General features: G+C 44.9%; 1 protein-coding gene across 10 annotated transcripts in view; it reads right to left on the bottom strand.

Moving 5' to 3' along the window:
* The window catches only part of LOC144937111 (neurexin-1-like), a 392794-nt gene that overhangs the window by 326568 nt on the left and 38891 nt on the right, over positions 1-27335 (bottom strand). For all 10 annotated transcript variants that reach the window (XM_078864391.1, XM_078864394.1, XM_078864395.1 and 7 more), the window contains exon 4: positions 26500-26529. In XM_078864391.1, the coding sequence (XP_078720517.1) occupies positions 26500-26529 (30 nt within the window). The remainder of the gene's footprint in view (positions 1-26499; positions 26530-27335) is intronic.

Here is a 27335-nt window from a genome sequence, read left to right as displayed (position 1 = left end):
TTGAGCCGTTTTTTTTTGCTGGTGCGCACTGTTAAACCCCGCATGCGGATAATGGCATGGTTGCTGATTTAATTCAAGTATAACATAGGGGGCCCTCTCTCCCCTTTCTCCCCCCTTCCCCTCCCCTGTCCCTTTCTTTTTCCCATTATGTGAGCTATCTTTCCCCCGAACCGTTTTCCTCTCCTCGTATAAACCTTCACGTACCCCGCTAGTGGTCCCCACTTGGATGGGGTAGTGAACTCAGTTCCCCCATTTCAATGGGCCCTGTCACGCCGAACTCGGGCGTTGTTCCCCCCCCCCTTCCGTTCTGTGAACGGCGCTTTGTATCGGGCTCGCGTTGAGTTGCAATAACAGCGACAAAAATAGGGAGCGGGAGAATGGTGGGGCAATGGTAAACCCCGCTGCATTGCGAACATGCGATTGGGTTGGAAGCTTGAGTTGGGAGATTCAACATCATCCTCATGATCATCAGGTCAAGTTTATTTGTTTAACCAGGTGAGAAATCAAGATATGAGTCACATTTGCGAGAGTGACCTAGGGTATTCGTCTGCCAGTAGTCGAGTCTCAATTGAGTATTGCAGTCAAAAATAGCTGTAGAACGCTGCCTTCAAAATGCATTGACAAGAATAAGTGTACATTTCTATTCTTGTTGGCGTGACACATGAAGCCCCGTACCCACGCCTCCTTGGCGCTTGACAGTATTCAGATATGGTTGGTGGTAAATTAAGGAATTGTTCTTCTTGGAGAAACAGGTTTGGGGCGGAGCGTTGGCACGAACAGTGGTTACCGCACTTCGCTGTGTACCTCGTGATTTTAATCGAAGTCGCCGCCGAGACAAACATGAGTGAAACGTGATACCTGAACCAGTCTTGGGCGTCCCCTTCACCGATTTGCACTGACCAGCACGGTGCAGTATGGCCAAATAAGCCCCATTAATGACAATGAATGGTGTGAGGCCTTAATTCAGCAATGGATTGACAAACGGCTGTAAATAATTATTTTTACTCTTAAACATTTGTCATTCGTTTGCTAGTAGTTACCATTAAATACAGCCATGATGAACACGTGGTATATTTGATTTTTACGAGAATTGAGACTGCGCGGGGATAATTCAGATATATCTTTCTCCAATTTATTCCAATTGAGCTATCGGCATTATGTCACAAGGTGAAGAATCTATTTGGAAAATCCCTCAGAGCAGCGCACCTCATGTTTCACAGAATGGCTGAAAATGTACTTTTTTTTCCCACAGAGATCCAGAAAAATCCATTAAGTATCAATGTTATCCTCTGCACAGCAGGGGGCACACTTTTTTATCACTCTGCTGTGAGTGTTGTGCTTGACACATGACAGTCAAGCGAATATTTGAAATTCTGAGAGCTGTAATATGGCAAAAATAAATACGTGTAACATTTTTGTTTTGTTTTGGTTCAGTAATTGGTGACCGGGCTGAATCCATCAACTGACTAAGCTATAAAACCCAGTTTATTCACAGGAAACTGATGTGAACCGAGGATCTAATAAGCTATGCCAACTCACCGCTATAACCTCTGTGCTACCCATCACACCTCAGGGATAATGAAACAAGTATAACCCGTAAAAACAAAGTTTTTCACTATAAATCCTTTATATGCGTGGCGGCTAGAGTCCTCTCGTCCTCTGGCTTGAGATGGCTGCCACCTATGGGTCAGATGATTGCATTGCACCATTAAGCAATTGGTAATTAAATATAAAAAAATGTTTCCTAAAAAGTGTAAAATTTTGGGAATGTTTTTTCACTAACATTAATTGTCACGCACAACGAGTCTGTGTGGAAAATGTCAGCTCGATTGGATCACGGGAAGTGGGTTAAAAAACGACCGAAAGATTTGCACGGTCGTAAGCAAGCAAGCGAACTTAATATAAAGGATTTAAAAACCCATACCATGGCCACGCACAGCCCTTTGTCAGTCCACTGCTGAATCTTCTTATTCGCGTGTCCTACCCCCCACTTCCTATGCTTATCCATTATCGGGCAAATGACGACAATGATGACGATGCTTGATAATGATGACGATGATGATGATTGATGATCACGACGGTGACGTGGCCCAGTCTGTAGCCCTAGCGAGGTCCTTTGCGGTGCACGGCTCCTGCAGGAGCCGTCGGATCAATAGATACTCCATGGTCCGTGTTTCACTGCAGTCACACATGTCAGCGTCGTTAGGAGTAGCCCCCACTTCCTCAAGTTGGCCGTTAACCTGCCGACTCCCATTCCCAAAGCGATTGAAACGAATCCGGTGTGACCGATCTTTCGCTGCGCAAGCGGCGAGGTGTTCGCCAATGTCGATGTGTGTCGCGTCGTTCTTCCCGGTTATCGCGACGAGCCGTGCTCGCTGCATTTCCACTCGCGTGGCCGTTGGTGATTTTTAAGCGATTCCGTTACGGCTCGGGTGAGGAGCCTCCAACCCCGGCAAAACCCACGAAGCATGCCCTTGTCATCGAAATGGATAGCGCTACAATGCGGTCCTTTTTTTTTTACTTGCGAGAAATGTTCCGTGGCCGAATGCTTAAAGGGAATAAATCAATGAAGCAAATTAACCGATTTTCACACGCAGCGGGGAAACTGCCTCGTTCGACATTCTAATGCAGCACGGCACAATGCATCGTAGAGTCAATAGCCGGAGCTGTCTCAGTTCAATGCATTGTTTCATTACACCCTGCTGTCCGCGTCGTCTCTTATGTTCTTAGGTTTTTTCGATAAAGTCACGTAGGTAAGAAATTAATAAAAGTAAAAAAAAATTCACGACGTTTCGGAGGCAACACAAGCTTCCGTCTTCAGGTGGAACCGTCACAGCACGATAGCTGTATCAAGTGATACAGCTATCGTGCTGTGACGGTTTCACTTGATACAGCTATCGTGCTGTGACGGTTCCACCTGAAGCCGGAAGCTTGTGTTGCCTCCGAAACGTCGTGATTTTTATTTTATTTTTTATTTTACTTTGATTAATTTCTTACCTACGTGACTTTACCGAATAAACCTAAGAATATGAATCCTTGCAGTCACGAAGGCTTCAAATCTCGTCTCGTATGCTTGACAGGCATTGGGCAAACACAGGGGGGCAATGCTGTGGCCCGAGTCATACTCGGCTAAAAGGCTCCCCCCCCAAGCACATTATACCCACTCCAAATCACATCCCTACTTCACCTACACTGTAAACAACCACGCGCTGCGTTGCCCTGATGACTTGTAGCTCTGGCACAAACACACAAACCTCACCCATTCAGTAATGGCCCTTCCGCCATCATCCTCATCATCAGCCACGATCATCAGTCCACTGCTGGATGACTGCGTGCCGGAGCCATCGCCATCTCTTCTTGGTTCTTTCGGTAAAGTCACGTAGAAGGGAAATAATAAAATAATAAAAATAAAACATAATAAAATACAATTCTCACTTCTACGTGACTTTACCGAAAGAACTAAGAAGATGAATCCCTGCAGTCACGAAAGCTTTAAATCGAAATTCCATCGCCATCTCTCACAGTCCTGCGATTAAACAACACTCCGTCTAGCTCCCTGCAAGCGTGCTGATTTCATTGCTCAATCTCCAGTGACCCCCCCCCCACCCTCCTTTCACCAACCCCGCACTCACCAGGCTGGTAAAGTTTGGTCAAATCACCCCCATTATCGCAACGGCCTGGGGAGGCTGTCATTCATCTACACATTATTATTATGATGCTCGAGTCCCAATTCTCACAGCCTCTGTATGTTTTTAAACAGATAACCAGTTTGCTTCTGTGCAATTGTTGAAATGTTCTTCTTGGTTCTTTCGGTAAAGTCACGTAGAAGGGAAATAATAAAGTAATAAAAATAAAACATAATAATTATAATTGTATTATATTATATTATTATATTATTTTATTATGTCAAATATTTTTTATTTTATTATTTCCCTTCTACGTGACTTTACCGAAAGAACCAAGAAGATGAATCCCTGCAGTCACGAAAGCTTTAAATCAAAATGTTGAAATGTTGTTGGAGGCATGTAATTTGGCATGTATTGTAGCAGCACGCTGTGGACAGGTTTCGCAAGGACTGCCAGTAGAAATCTTTAGCATCAAGAAAAGGGCAGAGCCTTAATCTTTACGGCCTCTCAAGAGAACGTGGGGGAGCTGCGTGCTGTGTACAAAGTGGAACACAGTGGCCAAGATAAGAGCTTGAACCTTTGACTACTGCACTTAAAGATGAGTGTCCTAGTCCTGTGCCTCTCTTGCTGCATCAAGTACCCTTGGACTGGGAAAGGTTGATCAATTATACCAATGTGTTTTTTTTTTACCTTGAGCAGTTTTGTTTGACTGAAGTTACTGGCGTAAGTGCAAATGTACGTACTGAGTGTATGCGTGGATATCAATACACATTTAAAATCACAGTTGCTGAGCACGGCTTCAAATGCCTATAATACAAAGTGGAGAAGGAGCCAGGAACAGGGAGCACTAATGACAGTGTGGCAGATGAGATCTAAAACATTTCTTCAAGTGAGCAAAGTTGGAAAAACCCAGGGGGGGAAAAAAAACATTATGGGATGGAGTTCCAAAGCAAGCAAACAAGCAACAAGGTGAATTCATGACCGGATAGCCGCTGAAAGCGTTACATGTTTTGTAATATGAACTTGGAACATGAGACGGTGGGAGGGAGTTCCGAAGCTGACCAGTTGCGTGAAACGAAAGTTTAAGGGGGAAATGGTTTTGTATCCTGCGGCATTGTCATCGAATGAGAGGAAAGAGTCAATCTGGTAGGAGGAGTTTTATCATAGGCTGGGGTGTCAAGACATGAAGCTCATGGGGCCTATGGCCGTGGTATGTATGTATGACAGTAGCAATAACAGATTGACAAGCGAGTGACTGAACGATGGCGTGAGAGTGATTTGAATTCGTAAATGAGCGCAGGAACATCAATCAGCCAAAGCGCTTTACATGTGATCCATATGTATACGTATCAGCATCGCCTTTTTAATACCACAGTCATGCTTGTAAAGTGTGCATCTTCGTGCAGCTTGTAGCCTACCGATCATGAACTCCATTGGTTAATAGTTCTCCACTTTGTCGATGTTATTCATTGCTTGCATATGCTCTTGCATGGTCAGTGCAAACGCAAGGGTAGCTTTCCCACCACACCTGAGCCTAGATGTTTTCCCACACGCGGCAACGCTGATGCCTACATTGACTTCCTTCTGGTGTGCTAGCTAGCGTGACCTTGGAGATCTGCTAATTCAAAGAAATGACTAACCCAGCTGAGTGTTTCTTTGGAAATTATTACACTAAGTGGTGTCCGCTTTGATTTATTATAAAAGTGTTTCATTTGCGACCATGGTCCAACAGTTTGATTTAAAAAAAATATATCCTACGATTGCACGACCTTTTGAAAGACGTTGAATTTTTTTCGGATGTCCTTTTTTACAAAATATCCCGGTCTCTTCTCTTCATCAAAATCCTTTCAGGGATAATGAGTCGGGCTTTTTTCTTAAAATAGTTTGCTCGCTGAATCGTTGCCTTACCTCCCAATATTGTCAGTCAATTGTATTTGGCGGACGGGCAGGCTTTGCACGTCCCATACGCACACTGTTGCGTCATACGACCCTTGCCTAAATACTGCATGACAATTAATCAACATTTTCAGACGTGAAAGTATCGACGCTCTCAGTAGGTGTACATTGCCATCGGAACAGGACTCATGACTAATCTTGCTTTTTTTACAATTAGCATTAGCGTTTCCTCGTTCGCAGTCTTTCCTCAAATGTTAATAAATCGGCAGCATAACTTAACTGTTACTATTTTTTTTATTTCACCAGGGAAGGCCCACTTCAGAAGTGAGCTGCCCATAAATGATAGCTCAACGAAGTGGCTTATTATGGGGAAATGTATAGCAGCCAAACACTGGAAACGCATGTAGATTCTAAATGTAGAGGGAAGAAAGCCGAAGGACCCGGAGAAAAAAAACAACATGACCACGGAGGGGGAGAGACATGCAAACTCCAAATATACAGCAGGTGCCAAGGTCGGGATCGAACCAACGATCACCTGTACACCAGGTGAGGTAGTTAACATCTCCTAGCCACCGTGGGACCTTGCCTGCGGTTTGGGCTCCTAATCCTCGAGGACAAATCCGATCCTTGAAGGCTCTACAGGAATTTAGTAATTTATTTAAATGAAAAAAAAAACACGTGGCATATATGCATTGGATTTAATGCAATATCGTGCGCATATTGTAAGGGCAGAGAAGTTCGCCCCACTGGAAATACGGCAATTGGTCGTGATGATATGGAATACAGTTAAAGCATGTTTTTATTTGAAGTGACTGATGGTGCCCCTAATGGCTGCAGGGATAATGTGAACTTATTACATACAACATATACACAATGAAAATCATTCTTCCGTACACATGTGATTCGATACATATATTGTGAGAATCAATGCATTATTGCATTTCGTGGACACTACTTTAACATATAGCACACAATGCACCTACATTCTCAAAATTCTATTTGGCCATCCTTTGGTGCTCATGTGCGTTGGACGATATAAAGTATACCCACATTATACTCAACCATCTCCAAACAACAAGATGCCTTTCCACTGTTGGATGGGGCAGCAATAGTGGTGGCTGATAAACCTTACCCAAGCGTACGATGATCTTGTGAGCAGGGATCAAACTAATTTGCTCTGAACTGTAAGCCCACCCGATGACTGAGAGGCACTAAGCCACCAGTCAGCTATCCGTGGCATCTCTTGCAAAAGCGACGTCGCATTTCGTAGGGCTCTCACCCAGATCGTAATGGGAATTGAAATAAAATATAGATATATGCAGAGTATAAATATCCCTTCATATATACATATCCTTGTTCGACTACAAATGACATCGCAGGTGGGGATTATGTTCCCATACATGCGCACAGCATGTCGCGGCTCGCTGTGTGCGCGCGTCTCATCTGCTGCAGCTCAATTGCGGCGGTGCGCAGGCAGCGAGTTCCCACTCTCGCTCTCCCCCCCCCCCCCCTTGGGGTGGCTAAACCTCGCGGCTTGCTCAACTTCAGCTTCAACTGATGTGAGAAGATGAATTATTTCTGGTTGCATGAACTATAGCGTGCCACTCCTGTACGCAGGGGGATTTATTTTATTTTATTTTCGTCACGTAGAGACTCTACCCTGCAGGGGCCTCTAAGAGTTAAGAAAGAAATAATAATAATAATTGTTGCGTTGGGATTTTTTATGTGATGTGGGAATTCTTTTTAACATTTCTGGATCAGGATAAATGAGACAAATTCAAACATGTTCACGTGCACTCCCTTCACCTTGGTAACCAGAATCTAAGTTCAATTGAAATGACTGAAGATTTTGGCCAATTTGAGGCCCTGCGAATGTGTATTCCGATCTCTGCCCGACCCACTGCTCATTTTGCCCCGCAAGCTCGTTAGGCGCACGGCTGTCGATCAATTAAATTAGCAGCGTATTCCATTCTCCTTTTTGCCCTGTCTCGCTAACGAGGTGGAGTCCCATCGCTGGCCAAGGCAGGGAAAGTCATGCGGAACGACCCGAGCAAATCATGCTCATTAGCGCCGGGCCGCTATTCCTGCGGCCCCCATCTGACTGCGGAAATTGCACACCGCCCCGCGTGTCGGGCCACGCGCACAACACACGTGGACCGGGAGCGGCGTCCTGCTGGGTGGCCTCCCAGCCCACCGTCTCGCTGCCGCACGACGCGGAGGACGTTTGCTTGAACTTCTCGTCCGTGGCAAGCCGGAGCGACGCAACGTTTGTACGCCAGCCGCATTTGCCGTCCGAGCAGCACTTAGAGGTGCGACTGAGTTGTCTACGGTTTTTTTTTTTGTGGAATATAATTGCAGTGTTTATTAATTTTATTTTTAATGAGGGTTCATTATTTTTTCTTCGTTCAAACTGTTGGTCTTATCCACACTAATTGAATGTTGTGAAATTTACTACGCGTAAGAGACCGTGGCTTATACATGTCGGCCTCGTGTGTAAGCAAGTGTTCCGTTGATTGTCTGGCCTTGGCTATTTTTACATTCTCTCTCTTCCTCCCCTTGCCCCTCCCCCCTTTCTCACCTATATAACCTCTTACCACGGCATCTCTCTCCCACTTCAGTAACAAAAATTATTGCTGTAGTTCCCACCTGATGATGATTGCTTGTGTTGCGATCGAAACGCCGTGATTTATTTGATTGTATACCTACGTGACTTTACCGAAAGAACCAAAGAGTATTTTTACATTGTTATTTAAACGTGACGTTAAAATTATATCACATATTAATCTTTCCATGGGCAATGTACATGCCGACTGAAAACAATGATATCCAAGTTGTGTCTAGAATTATGAAAATAATAATGCATTATTCCAGTTCGATAATTTTAAACGTATATTTATATTGTAAGGGGGCATGCAACGCTGAGTGAACCGCACTATAAAACTGATCATCTGGGTTCAATACCTGACCACTGCAAACGTCAGCAAAGTGAGACATCTGTACCAGTTCTGCTCTACACCACTCAACAGATCACACTGACCAGTGTGGTGAAGTATGGTTAAACAACCCCCATGGCCGACACGGCATGCGGCGGGGGGCACTTCATCCAGCATTCGATTTACAAACATCTATAAATTATTAGTTTTACTTTTTATTACACTACATTCCACTCTGCGACATCACATCAACTGACAAAAAAATGTCTCCACCTCGAGCCCATAGAATATTTTCCGTTGAACCCACACGAAACTTTATTTGCCACACTTACATAGAACTGCCAAGCAGGACGTAGGCATGGGGTACATTTTGAGCTGATAGATTTGAATATGCTCTGTCATGTTACAATACCAAAGTCATATTGTAGCACATGAAAAACAAGGCACTTGCTGTTCTTTCCAATCATCTTATCAGTATCAAAGATTACCCCGCTTAAAAAAAAACTGCTCGTCACAGTTTTAGCAGATTATTTTTTCTTCTGCCTTCCTTGTCACGGCTGTTGTTAGAATTCCGTAGCCATACAAATGTTTCATATCTGGGTAAAAGGTCGTCAAATCTTGTGGCAATCAGAGTAGTAAACACCGGCGCTGTCTCCGACGATACAATGAGTACACTATCTGTGGAAGGACGTCAACTGCTCGAGAGACTGGGAACCGTCACAATCAATACAAAACCCTAATCTATATCGTGCCCTTTTTGCTAAATTACCGGAAAGCATGTTGCTCATTACGGTAAAAGATTGAAGAGATGCGGAAATGTTTTGAAATGGCACTGAACTCGTTTTTTTTTTAATGCTTTCAGTCAATTCCTATTACATCTGAGTTCGCTATTCCCTAATTGGTAATTCATTGTTCGTAGATAATTTGATACGGGGAATTAAAATGCTGCTTCCCTTTGCGGAGTGGACCAGATTTGTACAAAATGTTATAGTTTTTGTTGCATTGTATTGAAACTATTAATGGAAGGTGATTAATCCAGATGCCATCCAAACAATTACATTGTGCAAACATAGTTGGACTCATGGAATTCATTTTCGTAATGATCATTTTATTTCTAATCGTACTAATTATAATAATTGGTTATATTGCTTTCATCAGCTGCGGCAGTGATGAATCTTAATTTCAACCCCAATGAAACAAGTGTCCAGTTATGTAATAATGACTGGGAAAATAATTAATTGCATGATTTAAAAGGAGGCATTACATGCTCATTAAAATTTTGTCAAAAAGATAAAGCAATGTGCTGTGAAAGAAAAAAAAGTGATTTTTATTTTATTTTATCGGACCATCCTGCGCTGATGGCCCGTCAATATATTCCCGCTCCTTCGCAAGCTACTAATGGCAGCTACTGGGGCTTAGATTGAAATCGAATCAAAAATTAGTCTGGCTTCTAAAAGCCCAAGTTCCGGGCGCAACAATGATTTATCAACCCCCACCTACGACGAGATCAATGTTAATTCTGTGGCAAAAATTCCATTATGATTCATTAAGGGATAGGAAGTGGACGGAAGTTAAAGGGGGGGGGGTGGGTGTGCTGGGGGGGGGGGGGTCTTTGTGGGTTTTGTTAACGGAAGGCCATCTTCGTATTTAAGTGTGAATACCTGGCAAGCCATGCGTAAAAAATAAATGTCCCCTCGTTCGATGCGGTAATTACCACTCATGTGATAGCCTGTGCACAATTGGCATATTGCACATCTTTCCTGCGTTATTTGTCTCGTACATCTTTTCTTTCCTCCTCCCAAATGTGGGGAGTGAACTGATGTCTGGCATGCTGCTGGTGATGAATGATCGACCGATGTTATTTTTTTTCCGTGATGTGGATATATTTCTTTCCTTTGTTCGAAGCTGACAACAGAAGGGGGCGGGCAACCGGTAAATGTAATTACTTGTAATTTTAACAAACAAATGTAAAAAAAAATCTTGGAATAGTTAGAAGAGCGTCCAACAGACAACGTGACGTTGTTTGCTTCAGGATTTAAATGCCAGAAAGTATGTGTAGATGGCACTTTGGCACAGATGAATGATTCCTCTTGGACATTGTCTCTTGCATTATGCTGTTAAGTCGCAAAAAATTGATTGAGGAAAATGTTCGCCCCAAAAACTATTTTGCCGTGATGCAAAGAGCAACACAAACCTTTTGGGTTACGGGGCACAAACCGACAGCGACAAATGCTTTAAGATACATTTCCGGTTGAAATGCCTCGCTGCGGTCCACATTTTTATAGCCTGTTTGTGGTTTTTGCCGGATCAGTTGTGGCCATAATTTGTGCCAGCATGTTGCCAGTGGCAGGCAAACACACAAATACATAAGTTAATAAATCGCTGTGTATATATGTAAAAATATGTTTTGTTAAGTGTGTGCACAACACTATGACGGCTTGATTCATTACAGAATTTACATCTTGCATGCATATGATTTCGCGAAATTTTGCATAATATTTGTGTTCATATTGGAGCAGCTAAGACGAGCATTATGCTTGCCCTTTCATCCACTATAGCACTAGAATCTTCTCAACAGCCCCCCCCCCCCGCCTTCATGAGGGATAGCCCTAAAATATTTGAGCCCCACGGATATATTTGAACTCCGTATGTTTTTTTTCGATTTGTATGTTGTACGTAATGAGTTCATGTGACCCCCTGCAGCCACCAGTGGCCAAGGCATTCAATCCAATGTGAAAAATAAATTTGCTTCTTGAATCAAATTCTGACAATTCATGAAGCCACCTAATGGGTGAATCGCCGCTCCTCTGTTGTACGTACATGCAAAGCCATTTCTTCAATCGACCACTGGACAAGGACCTACCCACGCCTTGCGCATCACGGGGGGTTATTTGAACATACTTCACCATGCTGATCAATCAATATAAAGCACGGTTTGAAGGGGTGGAGCCTCCATAGCCCAGCTGCGTGGAATTCCTGAATGCCAGCCAAGCAGGGAAGGGGTGGGCTTAAGCCAATTGAACACAGGAAGTTTACAAATTATTTCACCCAACATCGTGATCCTAACTTGAGAAGGCTTAAGCATGAGTACTTGAAAAGACAGGGTTATGAAGCTCATGCAGTGTTCCACAAAACTACCTACCTGTACTCTTATATTGTGCTGTGATAATAAAAAAAGGTGAAGTTTTGGATCATTCGAATAATTAATCACTATTTTATACGTAGAGAGAAAAATATATGGCACGTTGGGGGGGGGGGGGTCAGTGGTAGTGCAATACTTATAGCACACTGCACTGTGAGCCTAACGAACTGTAGTTTCATACCCAGCCACAATCCGCATCAGTGGGGAGTGATATTGGAACCAATCCTGCACCAACTTGTACTGGCCAGCGTGATGAAGTGTGGTTTCGGCAACCCCCAATAACTGACAGCATGCAGAGAGGCCTTCATCCAATAGTTGATGGACAAGGGGTTATTGTGTGTTATTGCGGTCTCACTGTGTTTTTTTTTCCAGAGATGCTTAGCACAGGCCCAAAGGGTGAGCAACAGAGAGCACTGATAGTAGAATAATCAAATGTAATCAATTCAGATATCTCTCGCCACTGATTACTTGAGCCATTACCACGAATCTAACTCAGGCTGCTGGACTCATAGTGTAGTGGCGCTTACTCCGCCCCAAGAGTAATACAATTTTGCAGATAATTCAAAGAGACAATCCAAACTAAACTATGAATCTATTTTTATTTTACCAGGTAAGGCCTACTGAGCTATATAGCTCTTTTTCAGAAGTGGCCTGGCCACAAATGATAGCTCAACGAAGTGACTTATCACGTGGAGATTTAAAGCAGCAAAATACTCTAAACGCATGTTGATTCTGAATGTGGAGGGGAAAATCGGAGGGCACTGAAAACAATCCACGCGACCACCAGGAGAACATGCAAACTCCAAATATACAGCAGGCGTCAGGGTCGAGATCGAACCATGACCTCATGTACACCAGGTGAGGTGGTTAACATCTCGCCACTGCGGCGCCCCAATGGGATAGAGGTTCCAAAGGTGGGGCAGCAGAAGGGAACACATAGATCTGCCTCATTATATAATACGGTTGTTGAACCCAGTTACGAGTGAGTTCAGCTGGCGGTAATGGCAGAACGGTGTTTTCAGTAGCGAGTGGCCTTGAACATCACTCATGGGGCCCCTTGTAGCCACACCATCTCCGTGTGGCCACAGGTTTATTCCTCGGAGGTAAGACCACTGCTGCTTGACTATTCTCATATTGCAAGCCCCCCTCCCCTGCTCCGCACGTGTGTGTGGGTTTATTTTTTTACACGTCTACCATTGTTTAGTGAGCTGAGCACCTTCAATTTTGTCTGTGCTCGTATAAGTCAGGAACAGAGTAAAATATGACGGCTCTTAGGATGAAATGCACTTTTGCCTTGACGCGGCGACTATGAGAGACAGGAGGAGTGGATAGAAACAAGTGACCGTGCATAGTGGAATGGTCTTGATGTCTACTGCAGGACTATTTCCAGATGACGGCTCTTAGTCCATTGGCCAGTGTGGGGTGGTGGCAAATATTTAGGGGCATCAACTTTTTTTTCTGTGGCGAATCGAAGCGCATCATGTGAAAGAATACTTATAAAATAAGGTTATCACGATAATTTACTTTCATTGACGATTTAAAAATGTTGTTGGCAAGTTTCGCAGTTGCAATCGGTACCAACGATATATTTGGACTGTCTTGCCGCTAGTTTGAACAGGTGTTATATGCCTTTGTGTTTCGGATGCATGGCCACACTTGCTCACAAACCGAAGCAAGTAAATCTTCTAACATTATCTTAGAGGTGTCTCTTAAAAATATTATAATTAGTATAACATGCGCTCAGCGCGCACGGCACGGTATTTCACACGGAGGTGAATAATTAAAAAAATGTGTGTGTTTATGCATAACGTGTACAAACATAAATAATTCTAACACGAGGTCTAACGCAAACCTCTGCTATTCATCATGTTTGGCAGCAGCTATTATGTACGGTCACCCTCATTATTTTGAAACACAATGCAATCCGCCGGGTTTGAGCATCGCATTTGATCACATTAACTGGTCCTCTCCAAACAGCGGTGTGCGTTTTTATATATCTGTGTGTGTGTGTGTCTTTCAGAGGAGTGGCGTCTTTTGATGACAAAAAAACTAAAGGAAACCAGCACAAACAAACAAACAAAAATCCATCGCGTTTCTCACTCGACCTTTGCTTAATGGGCACTTAGGATATAATTGTTAACAATTACCAGCATCCCCTTAAAATGTCCAGTAAGACAATAATAACAGAATGTGTGCGCACGTATTCCGTGGGTATCCAACGCACACCCCCCCCTCCCCCCTGAGTGTTTGGCCCGCGAAGGCAACAAAAAGCGTGAGCACAACGGAGGACAGACAATAATGACACGTGACGAACGGCGTGGAAGATTCTCCCCTCCGTGTAAGTCGATGATTTCAAACCGGCTGCCACGTAACAGCGCTCCGATTCGTTTAGCGGCTGTTGACACCAACGGCTCGGTTCTCGTCCCCAACCCCCCAGCCGCCCTCTGCCTCGTCCTCTTTTGCTTCACGAGGTTATTTTGGATCGGCAATCTGCGGTCTCCTTAATGGCGACAACATTTGGTGCATAATTTAACGCCGCGACAGTGAAGCACCACTCTGAAATTAGGACCACTACGTGTGCTCGGGGAAGGAAAGAAAAAGAGTGAAAAGCCCTCCTTGCCCTGGGTCTCTCATTAAGCTCGCTTTCCAATGTGTTGCCTGCACCGCTGTAAGTGTTCCGTTGCTCCGGCCCATTTAAACCCACGTCGTGGGCACGCGAACGTCGAGAGAGGCGAAAATAAAGAGCGCGGTGAACCTGTAGGGCGTTCAAAATAAAGGGCACGGGATGGAAACTTCCCTTTATTCCAAGTATGGATGCAGAACGAAACTATCACACAGACGCACAGAAGCAAAGAGGAACTGGCAGATAAAGGCGGACGGTCAAGAGTATTGCAATACATGTTTAGGCTCAGGGTGTGAATTCACGGATAGGTCTACCACCGAATTTTGTTCGTGTACATTTGTTGGCTTCGGCGCCACTCCTGAATGCACGGTGTACGATGATAACCATGAGAGGTGAACGTAACAGTAAAGTGTTCAAGAGGCGTGACTGCTGATGAGACCCAGGAGGTCGAAACAAGTCGACAGTTTGCTTGTTTAAGCACATGCTGCTGGATAATAGTGATCGAGAGGACGTAGGCGATTTCATTGTTATTTATATATAACCTATGACATTCCACAATGATGCTTCATTATGATGTCACCTTTTGAAAATCCACTGCTGGATGAGCGGTGCCCTCACACCGGATTAGTAATGGGGGTTATATTCGTTGGGTCTTTCGGTAAAGTCACGTAGATAAGTTCAAAGAAAATAACAAAAAGTATTAAAAAAATTACGACTTCATGTTTCATTTTTTCCCCCTCCTGATGACGACCACTTGCGTTGCGATCGAAACGTCGTAGTTTTTTCTTATTTTCTTTGAACCTATCTACGTGACTTTACCGAAAGACCCAAAGAATATGAATTCCTGCAGTCACGAAAGCTGCAAGTCAAGATTTAATGGTGGGGGGGGGGGGGGGTTAAATTTCGATTTAAAGCTTTCGTGACTGCAGGGATTCATCTTCTTGGTTCTTTCGGTAAAGTCACGTAGAAGGGAAGTAATAAAATAATAAAAATAAAACATAATAAAACAATTCTCACAAAGAGAATTGTTTTATTATGGGGGGGGGGGGGTTGTTTAGCCCTACTTCCACCGTGCTGGCCAACGCGGGTTGGTGAAGCTAGTGGAGCGTCGACTTGGGAGGGAATAACCGCAGCACGACGGCGTTTTACTGCTGCCCTCCGTTTGCCACCAGCTTCCATAGCCCTCGCGGCTTGCCTGTGTGACAACCTGGCATGCATGTTGGTCAACGATGCAGGCTCTATCCAGGCCAAAATCTACTTAGCTTCCTAGACCTTTTGAGATCGCGCCTTCGGATTATCACGGTTGGCTACGTACGGTGCAAGAGAAGATGCTCAACGTACAAACATACAGATCGGGCAAAAATCCAGGTGATTTGATCGTAGGCTTTTAAACCTTCGTACCGTATGGCTTATCAGTGGCAAACTTGGTGTGGGAAAAGATCGCCGGATAAAGTGGCGTGGGGAAACCTTTTCTGAAAGCCGTGGCCCTTTCGTTCATTGAACTCGTGCAGCCGACACGATCCCATCGCTGCCCACAGCCGTGCGTGCGTTTCAATCGAGAGAGGGGGCAAATGGATGCGTCAGAAAGCTCCCACCTCGAACAACAACAACAATCACCGGGGAGAATCCGAACAAACAGATTGTTAGCATCTGACAGAAGGTCCCCAGTTCCTCGTGTCACTCACCGAGCAGTGGGAATTGAAGTGCAGTTTTTTGCCTTACAGAAGCCACAACTCCACTTGGCAAAGCAAATGGAAAATAAATAGCGTATGTATGTATGTGCATATATGCATTGATGGGGAGCGTTAGTGTAGCGGTCAGCACGCTGCGCTACGAATCCGGTGACCCGAGTTTGGTTCCCGCTCACGGCCAACACCAGTGACGATTATCTGAACCGGTCCTGGGCCTCCCCTAGGTCGACTCAGCCTCAAATGAGTACCTGGTGCGGTGTGTAAACATCGCCGCTAGGGAGACAAAGGCGGTCGGGCGTGGTGCTGGCCACCCACCCCCTCGTGTACCGTTCCGGCCTTCATAGGTGCTCGCTAACCAGCACTTGCCCCAACAGTCTGTTCAGGCTACACGGAGGTATCTTTGTCTTTGTTACATATGTATGTATATTTATATTTCAGGTAAAGTACCATGGTGTCGATAAGGCCAGCAGTGGCTGGTAAAAAATTGCCTTTGTATATGGATATACGTGTATATAATGGAAGTAGAGTGGTGGTGCAGTGGTTTTTGCGCCACAAACCCGGCGATCCGAGTTCAAATCTTGGGTCACGGCTAACATCAGTGGTGAGTATCTTAGCTGTTCCTGCGCGCCATCCTTTCACCGACACGCACGGGCTCGTGTGGTGACGTACGGCTAAACAGCCAGCGTGACCAACACTGCATGGAGAGGCCTTGATCCACCAGTGCATTTACAAATGGCTATGACTTTTTTACTACTGCTATTATTATCATTATATAGAGGGACGAGATAACATCGCGTGCTCACAGCGCACATAGATAATATCCACATCCTCAAAAACGTCACGAGGTGCTTCCCACTCAACGGCACGTGGAGTGGTGCTCATCTCATGTTGACAGCACTGAGTCCTTCGTGGAAATTCTGCATTCCTGTGGCAGCGACGAGACATTTCCATGAGAATCTCACTGATAGCTTCCAACACAAAGTGGTAGCCATTTTGGGGTGCCCCGTATGATAATGGGCCGAGGCCACCTTCGACCAGGATTTGACCTTGTGACCCTCTGATAATTGGACGCTGCACTGCCTGCATTGCTATACATATGTGCACGGCCAATTTGCCAATCCACTGCTGGATAAGGGCTACATACAACACCCACTATGCCTGTGTTGTGCGTGGAGGTCACCCGTCCACGCACTATGTGGGCTCAAGCCTGCTTAGCTTGAGGTATGACAGAAGAGAGCAAATTCTGGGTGATTTGGCCATCGGCAATTATATGTATAGACGCATGCAACACACACAGAGAGACACAATTCAATGTGCACTGCAGAAACGTATGCAGAATATGAATCCACTACACTGCACATATACACACACAGAAACCGGTGACTGAAATGAAATGAGAATTTGCCCAGAGATATTTCCCAAGCAATCAGAATTGGGCCTGAGCCGACATGATTACAAGCACCGACAACAGAACCCACTGTAATGAGTGTCCGTCTGGATGATGTTTAATATTAAAGATTACATCCCTAAAGACTGTGGTTAAATTTGCTTTTGATTAATATGGAATGAAGTACAAAACAGGAGCCATTATTGCCTACTTCCTCCAAAAAATAAAAGTAAAGCAATGACTTTGCCAATATCTGAAGGTTCCCATTTAGTCTTATTTATTTTCATGAATAATATATATTCTTAATATTTTACTTTTGTTATTGTTGCCAGGAGCAAGCATCCAAGCTATTATGAGAAGATTGCATTGCAGGTTTTTAAGCCACAGAGCTTAGCTCGCGATTAAAGCAGGTAAATCCACAGGATTACGCCATTTGAGAGCCATCCCGATTTGCAAAATCCCTCATCTTAGGGACAACTTCATCCAGAGTGGCTCAGGGTTGTGGTGAACTCCCAGCAGGGCAGGCCAGGCTGTCAAAGCTGACAGAGCCTTCCTCGTGTCACCTTGCAGTTGGAGCATCTCGAGGTCAAGTACAAAGATTTACTCCACTTACTCGAGCACATGCACTCACGCACGCACGTGTGATTGTGTGCGCGCGTGCGCGTGGGGAGAGATAGTGTAGCGGTTAGCGCGCTGCACTATGAACCCGGCCATCCGGGTTCGATTCCCGCTCACGGCCAACACCAGTGACGATTATCTGAACCGGTCCTGGGCCTCCCCTAGGTTGACTCAGCCTCAAATGAGTACCTGGTGCGGTGTGTAAACATCGTCACTGGGGAGACAAAGGCGGCCGGTCGTGGTGTTGGCCACCCACCCCCTCGTGTACCGTTCCGGCCTTCATAGGTGCTCACTAACAGCACGTGCCCCTACAGTCTGTTAAGGCTACACGGGGGATCTTTGTGCATGCGCGTGGCTTTTGTGAGCGGTGGCGCCGTTGTTAGCGCACTCCACTACGGACCTGGCGAACCGAGCTAGATACACGCTCATGGCCAACATTGGTGACAAATGTCTGAACAGGGCCTGGTGCTCCCCGCGGTCGACTCAGCCTTAAATGAATACCTCGTTTGGTGTGTAAACAACGACACTGGAGACAAAGGCGGACAGACATGGTGCTCGCCACCCACCCCTCACGTGCCGTGCCAGCCTTCAAGGGTGCTCGCAAACAGCACTTGCCCCAACAATCTGTTGAAAGCTATAGGGGGGATCTTTGTCTTTGTTTAGAAAGAGGTGGTACAGTAGTTAGTGCAATGCGACACAAATTCGGAGACCCAGGATTGATTCTCGGCTACGGTAAACATCAGCGGAGAATATCCGAGCCGGTCATTGGCCTCCCCTACGTCAACTCAGCCTTAAATGTGTACCTGATGTGGTGTGTACACATTAGCACTGGGGAGACAAATTTAGCCAGCCCACTGCCTCATGTGCCATGCTGGACTTCATAGGTACTCGCTAACAGTACTTGCTCCAACAATGTATATGGATGATGGCTTTTTTGGTGTACTGCATATACATAGATTACATGTGTAGACTGCAGGGTGCAATGAAGTGAAGGCTTTGACTCCGAGCCAAGGTAATTACATATGCGGTATATTGGCGATTCTATCGAATACAATAAAAAAAAACACATTCATGAAAGGAACCGGAGAGAGAGAGGAAGACCTGACAGAGAACGGCTTGACGACGACATCACAAGAGATTGGTGCCAGACAGATGTGGCACTCACTTGAGCAGATTGTCACAAGACGGAGAGGAAAGTGGAAACCCATGACGAAACGTGCAGTGGACACCTACGGGCCATCTGCCCATGGATCGTGACGGTGTGATGATGATGATGATGATCGAACAAAAACAAAGTTTTGTTTTGGAATAAGTTGTGCCCAAGATTATACGAACAACTACTGGGAGGCCGATCTGTACACATGTCTCAACTATGAGGTACCATTGTTGTATCAGCTGCCAGGTAATGGTCAATCTCTGAACTCCACTCGTAAGGGTGGCAAACGGCACACGGTGACTCACTGTGGGCAGCACCGCGGTTGTTCAAATTGATCAAAGCACTGCAATATGCACTTCTTTCTTAACTATTTTAACAAATTATCATCAATTAGACCCATGGGCGTAATTCTGAGCTCAGAGGCTCGGATTATTTTCAACCTCTTTATTTTTAGCTTCAGGGATGTCACCACACACACGCGCGCTCACACACACACACACAGTGTACATGTAATGATTACCTGCCAGCTGATCAGATGATTTATGCATGTAGGGTAATAATTTTTCAAACCAGGATGCGCAACCGAGGATCTTGTGGTGTGAATGGTGATGCCTATAGGGGGGGGGGGGTCACGTTTATATGGCAATATTGTAGCACACATTCGCAAGCTCACCGAATACAAGAGCGTTCATTAGGTGCCCCTTAGAATGGTATTTGGCCTACTCTTCTGCACGGGCCAGATGTTTTGGGGGGGAGGTGGCAGCTCTCACACTCTACCCCACCACGCTCCAGTTAGCACGGTCGGCTACGTACGGCGCGAAAGAAGTTCAACATGCATACATACACACGCGACCTGCCGACCGGCTAACTGTCGCACCTACATTTATACTGCTGGATGGACAGAGGCGTTAGTTTGGGGGGGGGGGGAGATTAAAACAAAACTTGCACCATTCTCTCAACTGCCGCTCTGGGAGATCGAGACAAACCGGCGACCTCTGAATTGTAATTGTAAGGCCAGTCGCCTAACCAGTACACCACGGTGGCATCCTGTTTAACAGTGTGTGAGCACATATCTGGGTGCAGCCGTAGTGCAATACGTACGTTGAACTTCTTTCGCACCACCGTGCTAATCGGAAGTGCGGGGTGAAGGACAACAAAACTAAACACAAACCCGGCGGTCTCAATTTTATTTCTGGCCACGCTTAACATGAGCTGAGTGATGTATGAACCAGTGGCACGCCCGTACTGACCGCTGCGAAGTATTTGCCAAACAACCCCCCATGACCGACATCGCAAGAGGAGGCCTAATCCAGCAGTGGATTGACAGAGGACTTCATCAATGCACATTATTTGTGTGCTCTTGCAAACTATGTGTACTTATTAGAATCGTGGACCATAACTGTTACGCCATCGTCAATATCGCTTTGGTGTAACTGGCTTGTCCCTTGTACAAAAAAAAAAAGTTGGAAGTAACGTTAATGAAATGCTCTTGCGTGCAATTTTAAGATAATTAATTGCACTTTAAAGATATTGTATGCACCATGTGGGGCACATGGTTGCTACCGGGTCGAGGTTCCTTTATTGTCCCAAAAAGAAAGTGTTAACATGGGCAGTGTGGTGCAGCAGACAGATGGTCTTGCTTTTAAACAGCATGGATTTGGTCTTCAAAAATAGATCAGAAGCCCCGAGGACAGACACACCACCAACCTGATGGCTGCCACGTACACCTAAACAGCTGCTCCTGTAATGTTTCTTTCCTTTAATTTTTTTTACGTTCACACGTGATGTGGAATTTTTTTGGGCCAATTTTATGCCGAAGTGAGCATCCAGGTGTTGCTCACCTTCCATTTACAGTCCTGAGCCAGTGGTGGAAATTCCTCATTCCTATAGTGGGGGGGGGGGGGGTGAGTCTAACCATATGAAAACCACTGCTGACTTCATCACAAAGTAATACTCATTTCATTGACCCAGGAGAGACGATCGCCCGAGTCCTCCCGCCCCCGCCCCCGCCCCCCCAACCAGAATTTGAACTTACAACCTTCCGATCGCGAGCCACTCACTTGACCGTTGATCATGGCCCATCTGTGGGGTCCACCAACGTCTCACGTAGGCCACGTCCGAGAGCTCGAGGGTAAGCTCTCTTGTTCACGTCGGTGTTGCACAACTCAACAAACAAACAAACAAAAAAGGCGCACGCAGACGATGGCATGGGCGACGCACACATAAGGAGTCAGAAGAAAGATGTGCCACTATACCTTTTCTGCCTATGGTAAATGAAGGATGGCAACAGTCCATAGCGAGCATGTTTCAACAAAAATGGGAGAGAAGAAAAGAAATGACAAAGACGTGTTTTAAAACTCCACGCGCATGTTTGTACAAATAAAACAGAAATTAGCACGTGAAATGCATCCGCTGTGCACCTTTGATTAAACACCGTGGTTAGAAAATGGCTTAACAAATTATTGCAAAGGGTCCGTTGATTACTTGATTCAGTGAACACTTATTCTAATCAGTTCATGGCCTTAAACTTTAACAATCATGCATACTCCCTGAACATCCCGCTTCTTTGTTATTAAAGGAACAGTTTACTCCCAAAAATAATAGCTCTTATTTCACAGATTTAGGTTTTTTTTTGTGTGACAGATTGTTCGACTCAAGTTTGACGAAATAAATACTTTGAAATCTGTGAGCTGAGCTGGTTCAGGTGGCACAGAGGTCAGAGCACTGGGCTGGCGCTTCTGAGGTCTCTGGTTTGAATGCTGGCAGCCACCTGCCCCCCCCCCTCCCGATACGTTCCATTCATTGGCTACCACATTCTGATAAGCCCCCCCCCCCTCTCCTCCCCCCTTAATCTTGTATTTAAGAGCTTGCATCTTGAATTCCTGCCTCACTTGATGCAGCAAATCTGGCTGTGACGGTCCCACCTGATGACGGAGACTTGTGTTGCCTCCGAAACGTCGTGATTTTTATCGTTTTATTTTTATTAATTTTAATTTCATTTTTTACCTACGTGACTTTACCGAAAGAACTAAGAGTATATAGCCACCTGCCTGTGATTTAAATCGGGTTCTCAAGTGTAGCAAGGTGATGGTTTCTACCCGATTTTAACAATGAATGCACACCAAACCAAAATTTGCACTAAACATTGTTCTACACTTAATCTGGATCATTTCCAGCTCTGGGAATTATTTTTTTTTCATAATTTTGACAGTAATGTGACAAAAATTGCCTTCATTTGGCAGTGTGGGTGGTAAAGTGCGAATATGTGGACTAGAAGTCACTTGAAGGGATCTCAAATATCCAATTCTGTGGGTTATTCTCGAACAGAAAAGTTTGCATGGCCCTGCGACAGATCCAAATGTTAACTTTGTCTCGTGATACCAGAGCACAATTTAGGTCAAACATTTCTGATGTCTTCTTGGTTCTTTCGGTAAAGTCACGTAGAAGGGAAGTAATACAATAATACAAATAAGCAGCCGTCCTTCACCTGAGGACGGCTGCTTGCGTTGTGGCCGAAACGTCGTGATAATTATTTTATTATGTTGTATTTTTATTATTTTATTACTTCCCTTCTACGTGACTTTACCGAAAGAACCAAGAAGACGAATCCCTGCAGTCACGAAAGCTTTAAATCGAAATTTCTGATGTCACAAAAACAGAAGCATTCTGTGTGATTTCTGCACTCTTAGGTGACTTTAAATATTTTGTTATTTATTAGCAAAGATTCAAACTTATGCTTGACAACTCAGAACAAAAAGCCGAGATGCGTAGCTGTGAAATAATAACTCTCGTATGTGTTGTATTTTCACAGATACACATCGAGGCTTTGTGTCTCTGTGAAATAAGAACGATTGCATTTGTTCCTAGTTTTGCATCTCCCGTTAATAACCAGCTCGACGCTTCAACCGTGACAACAAATCCTGATGCGGAGGTGTGGGTTCTACTCGTTGGGGAATTCACATCAGAACTCGGGCTTCTGTTTTTATCCTTCACCTGCTATCAATAATTTCCGACAATCGTTTGCCACTTGGGTTCAGTATTGGCCCTGTCGGATGCAAAATAATTCCTGATGGCCTCTGGGAGTCAACCCACTTACTCGGGGTTTGTTTTTTTACCTTGTGAAGTTCCGACGAGAATTAACACCTTTTTTTGTCCTCATGTTATTTTATAGTTTTGAATGAAAAAAAAGCGTCACGACTTTCCGGTCTGAGAGCACCGGAGGTCCCCCTGGTGTTGTCAATTTCGCCTTGTTCAGAAGAATTTGTCACTGGCATCATTTGGCCCGATGTAAAAAAACAATCCAGCAGATATTTTTTTCCCTACTGTGTTTATTGGCATATATTTTATTTAAGGACATTCATGAAAAGCAAATAGGGGACATATGAGACAGAAAGAAAGTGGCTCTGCCAGAAGTGTAAATATTTAAGTGGCAAATTTGTATTTGAATGCCCGTTCAAATTAATTAAATTACTTTACCAAAGATATACCAGAGTGGAAACCACTCCGGCTTAATGTTAAAATATCTAAACTATAATAACACAAGCAATTTTCAACCATCTTCATAATTCATGCGCTAAAGTGGCTTTTATTTTCTAGCGTGTGTTCGTGATGTTTTGCCGCACTGAATTTTGCAACGACGAGAGGAAGGATGATGCATGGCGAGCGTTATTTAGGATGTGATGAGTAAATATTTGGAAGAAAAAATAAGTTAATGAGTGATATACAGACATGCATACAAAGCGCTGCGAAGCCATTGTATTTCACTTTAACGCACTATTACCGTCCAATTTGGATGAATTAAATCGTAATCGCCATTGCTATTAATTCCCCCGATTCCTGGAAACAAATTGGTTTCGTGTTATTTGTTTTTCGCTCATAACGGCGTGAATTATTTATAGTCCCAGCTTCCCCCGGCTGACCCGCCCCCAGCCGCGCCCCCCCCCCTCTTTGTGTCAATAGGGCTAGGGATCTATGCTCCATCAAACATTCATGACACGGTAATCGCAATCAACACGCGGGACCGTTGGTGTGGAAAGGCACGTGATGCACCGTCTAAATCGTGCCACCGCTCCGTCCGAGACGGGGCGGCGGCAGGGACAGAGGTGCACTACCAGGCCAGCCGCGTGCTTTGCACACAGAACGGGAAAGAAACAAATAAAAAAAAACATCCTTATTTATTGGGGGGGGGCGGGGGGGGGGGTTTGGCTGCAAGGACACACGGGAGCAGAGCTGTAGGGGGGGCTGCATCCATTTTCTTATTCAGCGTCGGTTAACATTGTAATGGGATATTTTGCGCTGCTGTATTTTCTTACATATATATCTCCAGATCGTGTATATACTGTACGTTGTTGTTATTTTTTTCCCCTCCGGCACCACTCTAAAGGTAGTGTTTCCACGATTTCCCGGCGCTGCAATTTGACGGAGAATTACCCAGAGGTGTGGACTCGAGTCATGTGACTTGGACTCGAGTCAGACTCGAGTCATGAATTTGATGACTTGCGACTCGACTTGGACTTGCATAACAATGACTTTGTCCCACCTCTGGAATTACGTGCGTACGCTGTACCAGATGCTCCTGCAAACGTGAACCATTTCGAGTGCACGCTTGCTTAACCCACCCCACCCCCGTCCCCCCTACTTTTAGCCATCATCAATTAGTTATGAAACCAATAGCCCGCCGTAAATTTTTCAGTGCTGTTTAATATTTTCGCCGGCGCTCTGCGTATTTGGGGCCGTGCACAGGCGCGTCGACGCGGCCCATCTACCGCTGCTACCTCGCCGTTGGCATCCTGCTGCCCGCAAGACCCCGAAGCACCGCACGGTGAAACACGCCCCAAAAATCGCGGGTGATTAATTATTAAAGCCCGAGTATTACACACGTCCTCTAAATGCAAAATAAATTAAAAATGTGATCGAGTGTAATAAGTGCATGTGGATCATCATCAGAAATCCCAGTACGACTGTCCAGTATTTATTTATTTTTTGCTCTTTTCTCGCCGGTGGTGGTGGTGTGGAATTTTATTTTTTGCGACCACGCGTCTGGCCATGCACGCAGTGGGAGGACGGTGGTAGAAGGCGATGGCGAAAACGTGCTTTTTTGGACTGCAATGTGCGGAGAGTGAGTGAGTAAGTAAACAAATAACACGTGGATGTTATTTTCTTTGGATATTTAGGTAAAGTCACGTAGATAGGTTCTAAGAAAATGTGAATTTCTGCAGTCACGAAAGCCTTAAGTCAAGACTTGGAATGTTGGTCGCACAGAAAGGTAACCTATAGCAGTAGGTTTTTACCCTTTTAAACTGGTACAAAACTGACACCTTTATTCAAGGCATCATGTTTGCAATAACCACAACACAAGTAGTCAAAAAAGCAAACAAAAAGAAGCAACTCTGATAATGATAATAATATGCACTGTCCTTGAAGTTGATTGTGCATATTATTATCATTATCAGAGTTGCTTCTTTTTGTTTGCTTTTTTGACTACTTGTGTTGTGGTTATTGCAAACATGATGCCTTGAATAAAGGTGTCAGTTTTGTACCAGTTTAAAAGGGTAAAAACCGACTACTATATTTTGCCACTGGTCAAAGAGATCTCATAGAGAAAGGTAACCGTGTTGCACGCGCAAGCGAGCAAAAGGGAACCACCCTCCGCCGGGAGCTCGTTCGCTGTAAGCGCACGACGCGTTACTCGGAGCACAGGGCCCGCTCGTGAGGACGGCACTTGGCACCCAGCCAAACTTTGACAACCCGCAGGTTTACGCCGGAGTTAACACCCCACCCACCCCACCCCCCGTGCCTCGGCGCTCAACTCGAATAATCAACTCGCAAACTCGGCGGCGTGAATTTTCGCGCTTTCTGCGAGCTGTCGCACATTTCTTTAGCCTCCACCGTCTCCTGCGAAGAATTGGGATCTCCGGAGGTGAGCAAAGAGTCAGGGACTGGTACAGGCTTCAGCCAGGGACAGTGGGTGGCATGTCGGGGTTGTTAAGTTTCGTGTCCGTTGCTATTCCGAGGATGAGCCACAACTCTTGAGTGCACAGTGTTGCCTTTTATTAAAGCTGCACACCTGTTGGCTGTTGGCTTCCAAGCATTCCATTATCTACAGCAGGGCCTTTCGATGCATTACAGCCTCTATACAGAGCCACTTAGCTATGCCAGACTGCGTGGGTGATGGTGAGCAATTTCCTCAGCGCTTCCGGCTAATGCAATCATTTCTAGGCCACAGTCAGCTCATCTTCAGGCATCCCTGAATCTAATCTCAGTGCGATCGTTCCCTTCGGTAAGAAAACTTCCACTGAGCCCAGTGGGCACCTAGAACCACCGTATCACGTGTGATCCATCGCAATTATTGCAAAGAATCACCGCACAGTCTTTATGGACATCTTCACCAATGTAAAACTGTTGCTTAAATAATTAAGAGGGTTTACCTTGATCGGACAACATCAGATGTGCGAGGCCTGTTGCGTTGGTGAGTGCAGAAGAGAAGTTGGCAGAGAGAACAAAAACAGGGTCATAGCACCACAATCGTCAAGAACATCATCACAATAACTTCTGTAGTGTATTGTGACAGGCAGGAGATCGTAATTTTGGTGGATTCTGGCTATTTCTCAATGGATTGTAAAGCTATTGGCCAAACATTCCTCGAGGAACTCTGCTTTATATCTCAAAGTTCAGTTCTTCTTGGATGAATGACCATTATAATTTTAGTATTATTATTGCATCAACAATATGGTAAATGTGTCGAGCAGGTAAGAGACTATCTTCACATTAAGCGGGGACATAAGGGGCCCACCTGCCACATTGAAATTCCATTGCTCAAGGCCATAATCAGGAGGCAAATTCAGTTCCACTTATTTGTGCTCATTCATTCTGACACCGCTCGCACGCTACTGGACCTGAATGTTTAACAGCTCGACATTTTGCGGCATTCTGTTTGCCGCTGAAGCAATGCGTGTCTCTTTCATTAGCATTTATCACGTGGCCCATCACAGGTGTTTTGGGGGCACTTGTCAGAATCATTCTGGAGGAGATCACAATGGAAACATTACAGGGCAGGCAATAGACTTGCTTCCGACATTTGGAATAATTCTGATCTTCCGTGGCCAGATTAATTACCATGTGTTAGGTAAATGATGGCAAGGATGTTTTTCGTACAGAAAGCATGCTTAATGATGTTAGCTCAAAAGTGAAATATTTAATGGCTGCAGTGTAATTTGCTATAGTTATCCATGTGCTCCTCGGTGTTTACTCGGCTTCCAAAACA

This window comes from Lampetra fluviatilis, chromosome 18, assembly GCF_964198595.1.
Source record: "Lampetra fluviatilis chromosome 18, kcLamFluv1.1, whole genome shotgun sequence".
NCBI classification, from domain to species: Eukaryota; Metazoa; Chordata; class Hyperoartia; order Petromyzontiformes; family Petromyzontidae; genus Lampetra; species Lampetra fluviatilis.
The sequence above is the reverse complement of the archived record's forward strand: the minus strand, read 5'-3'. Positions and strand labels throughout refer to the sequence as shown.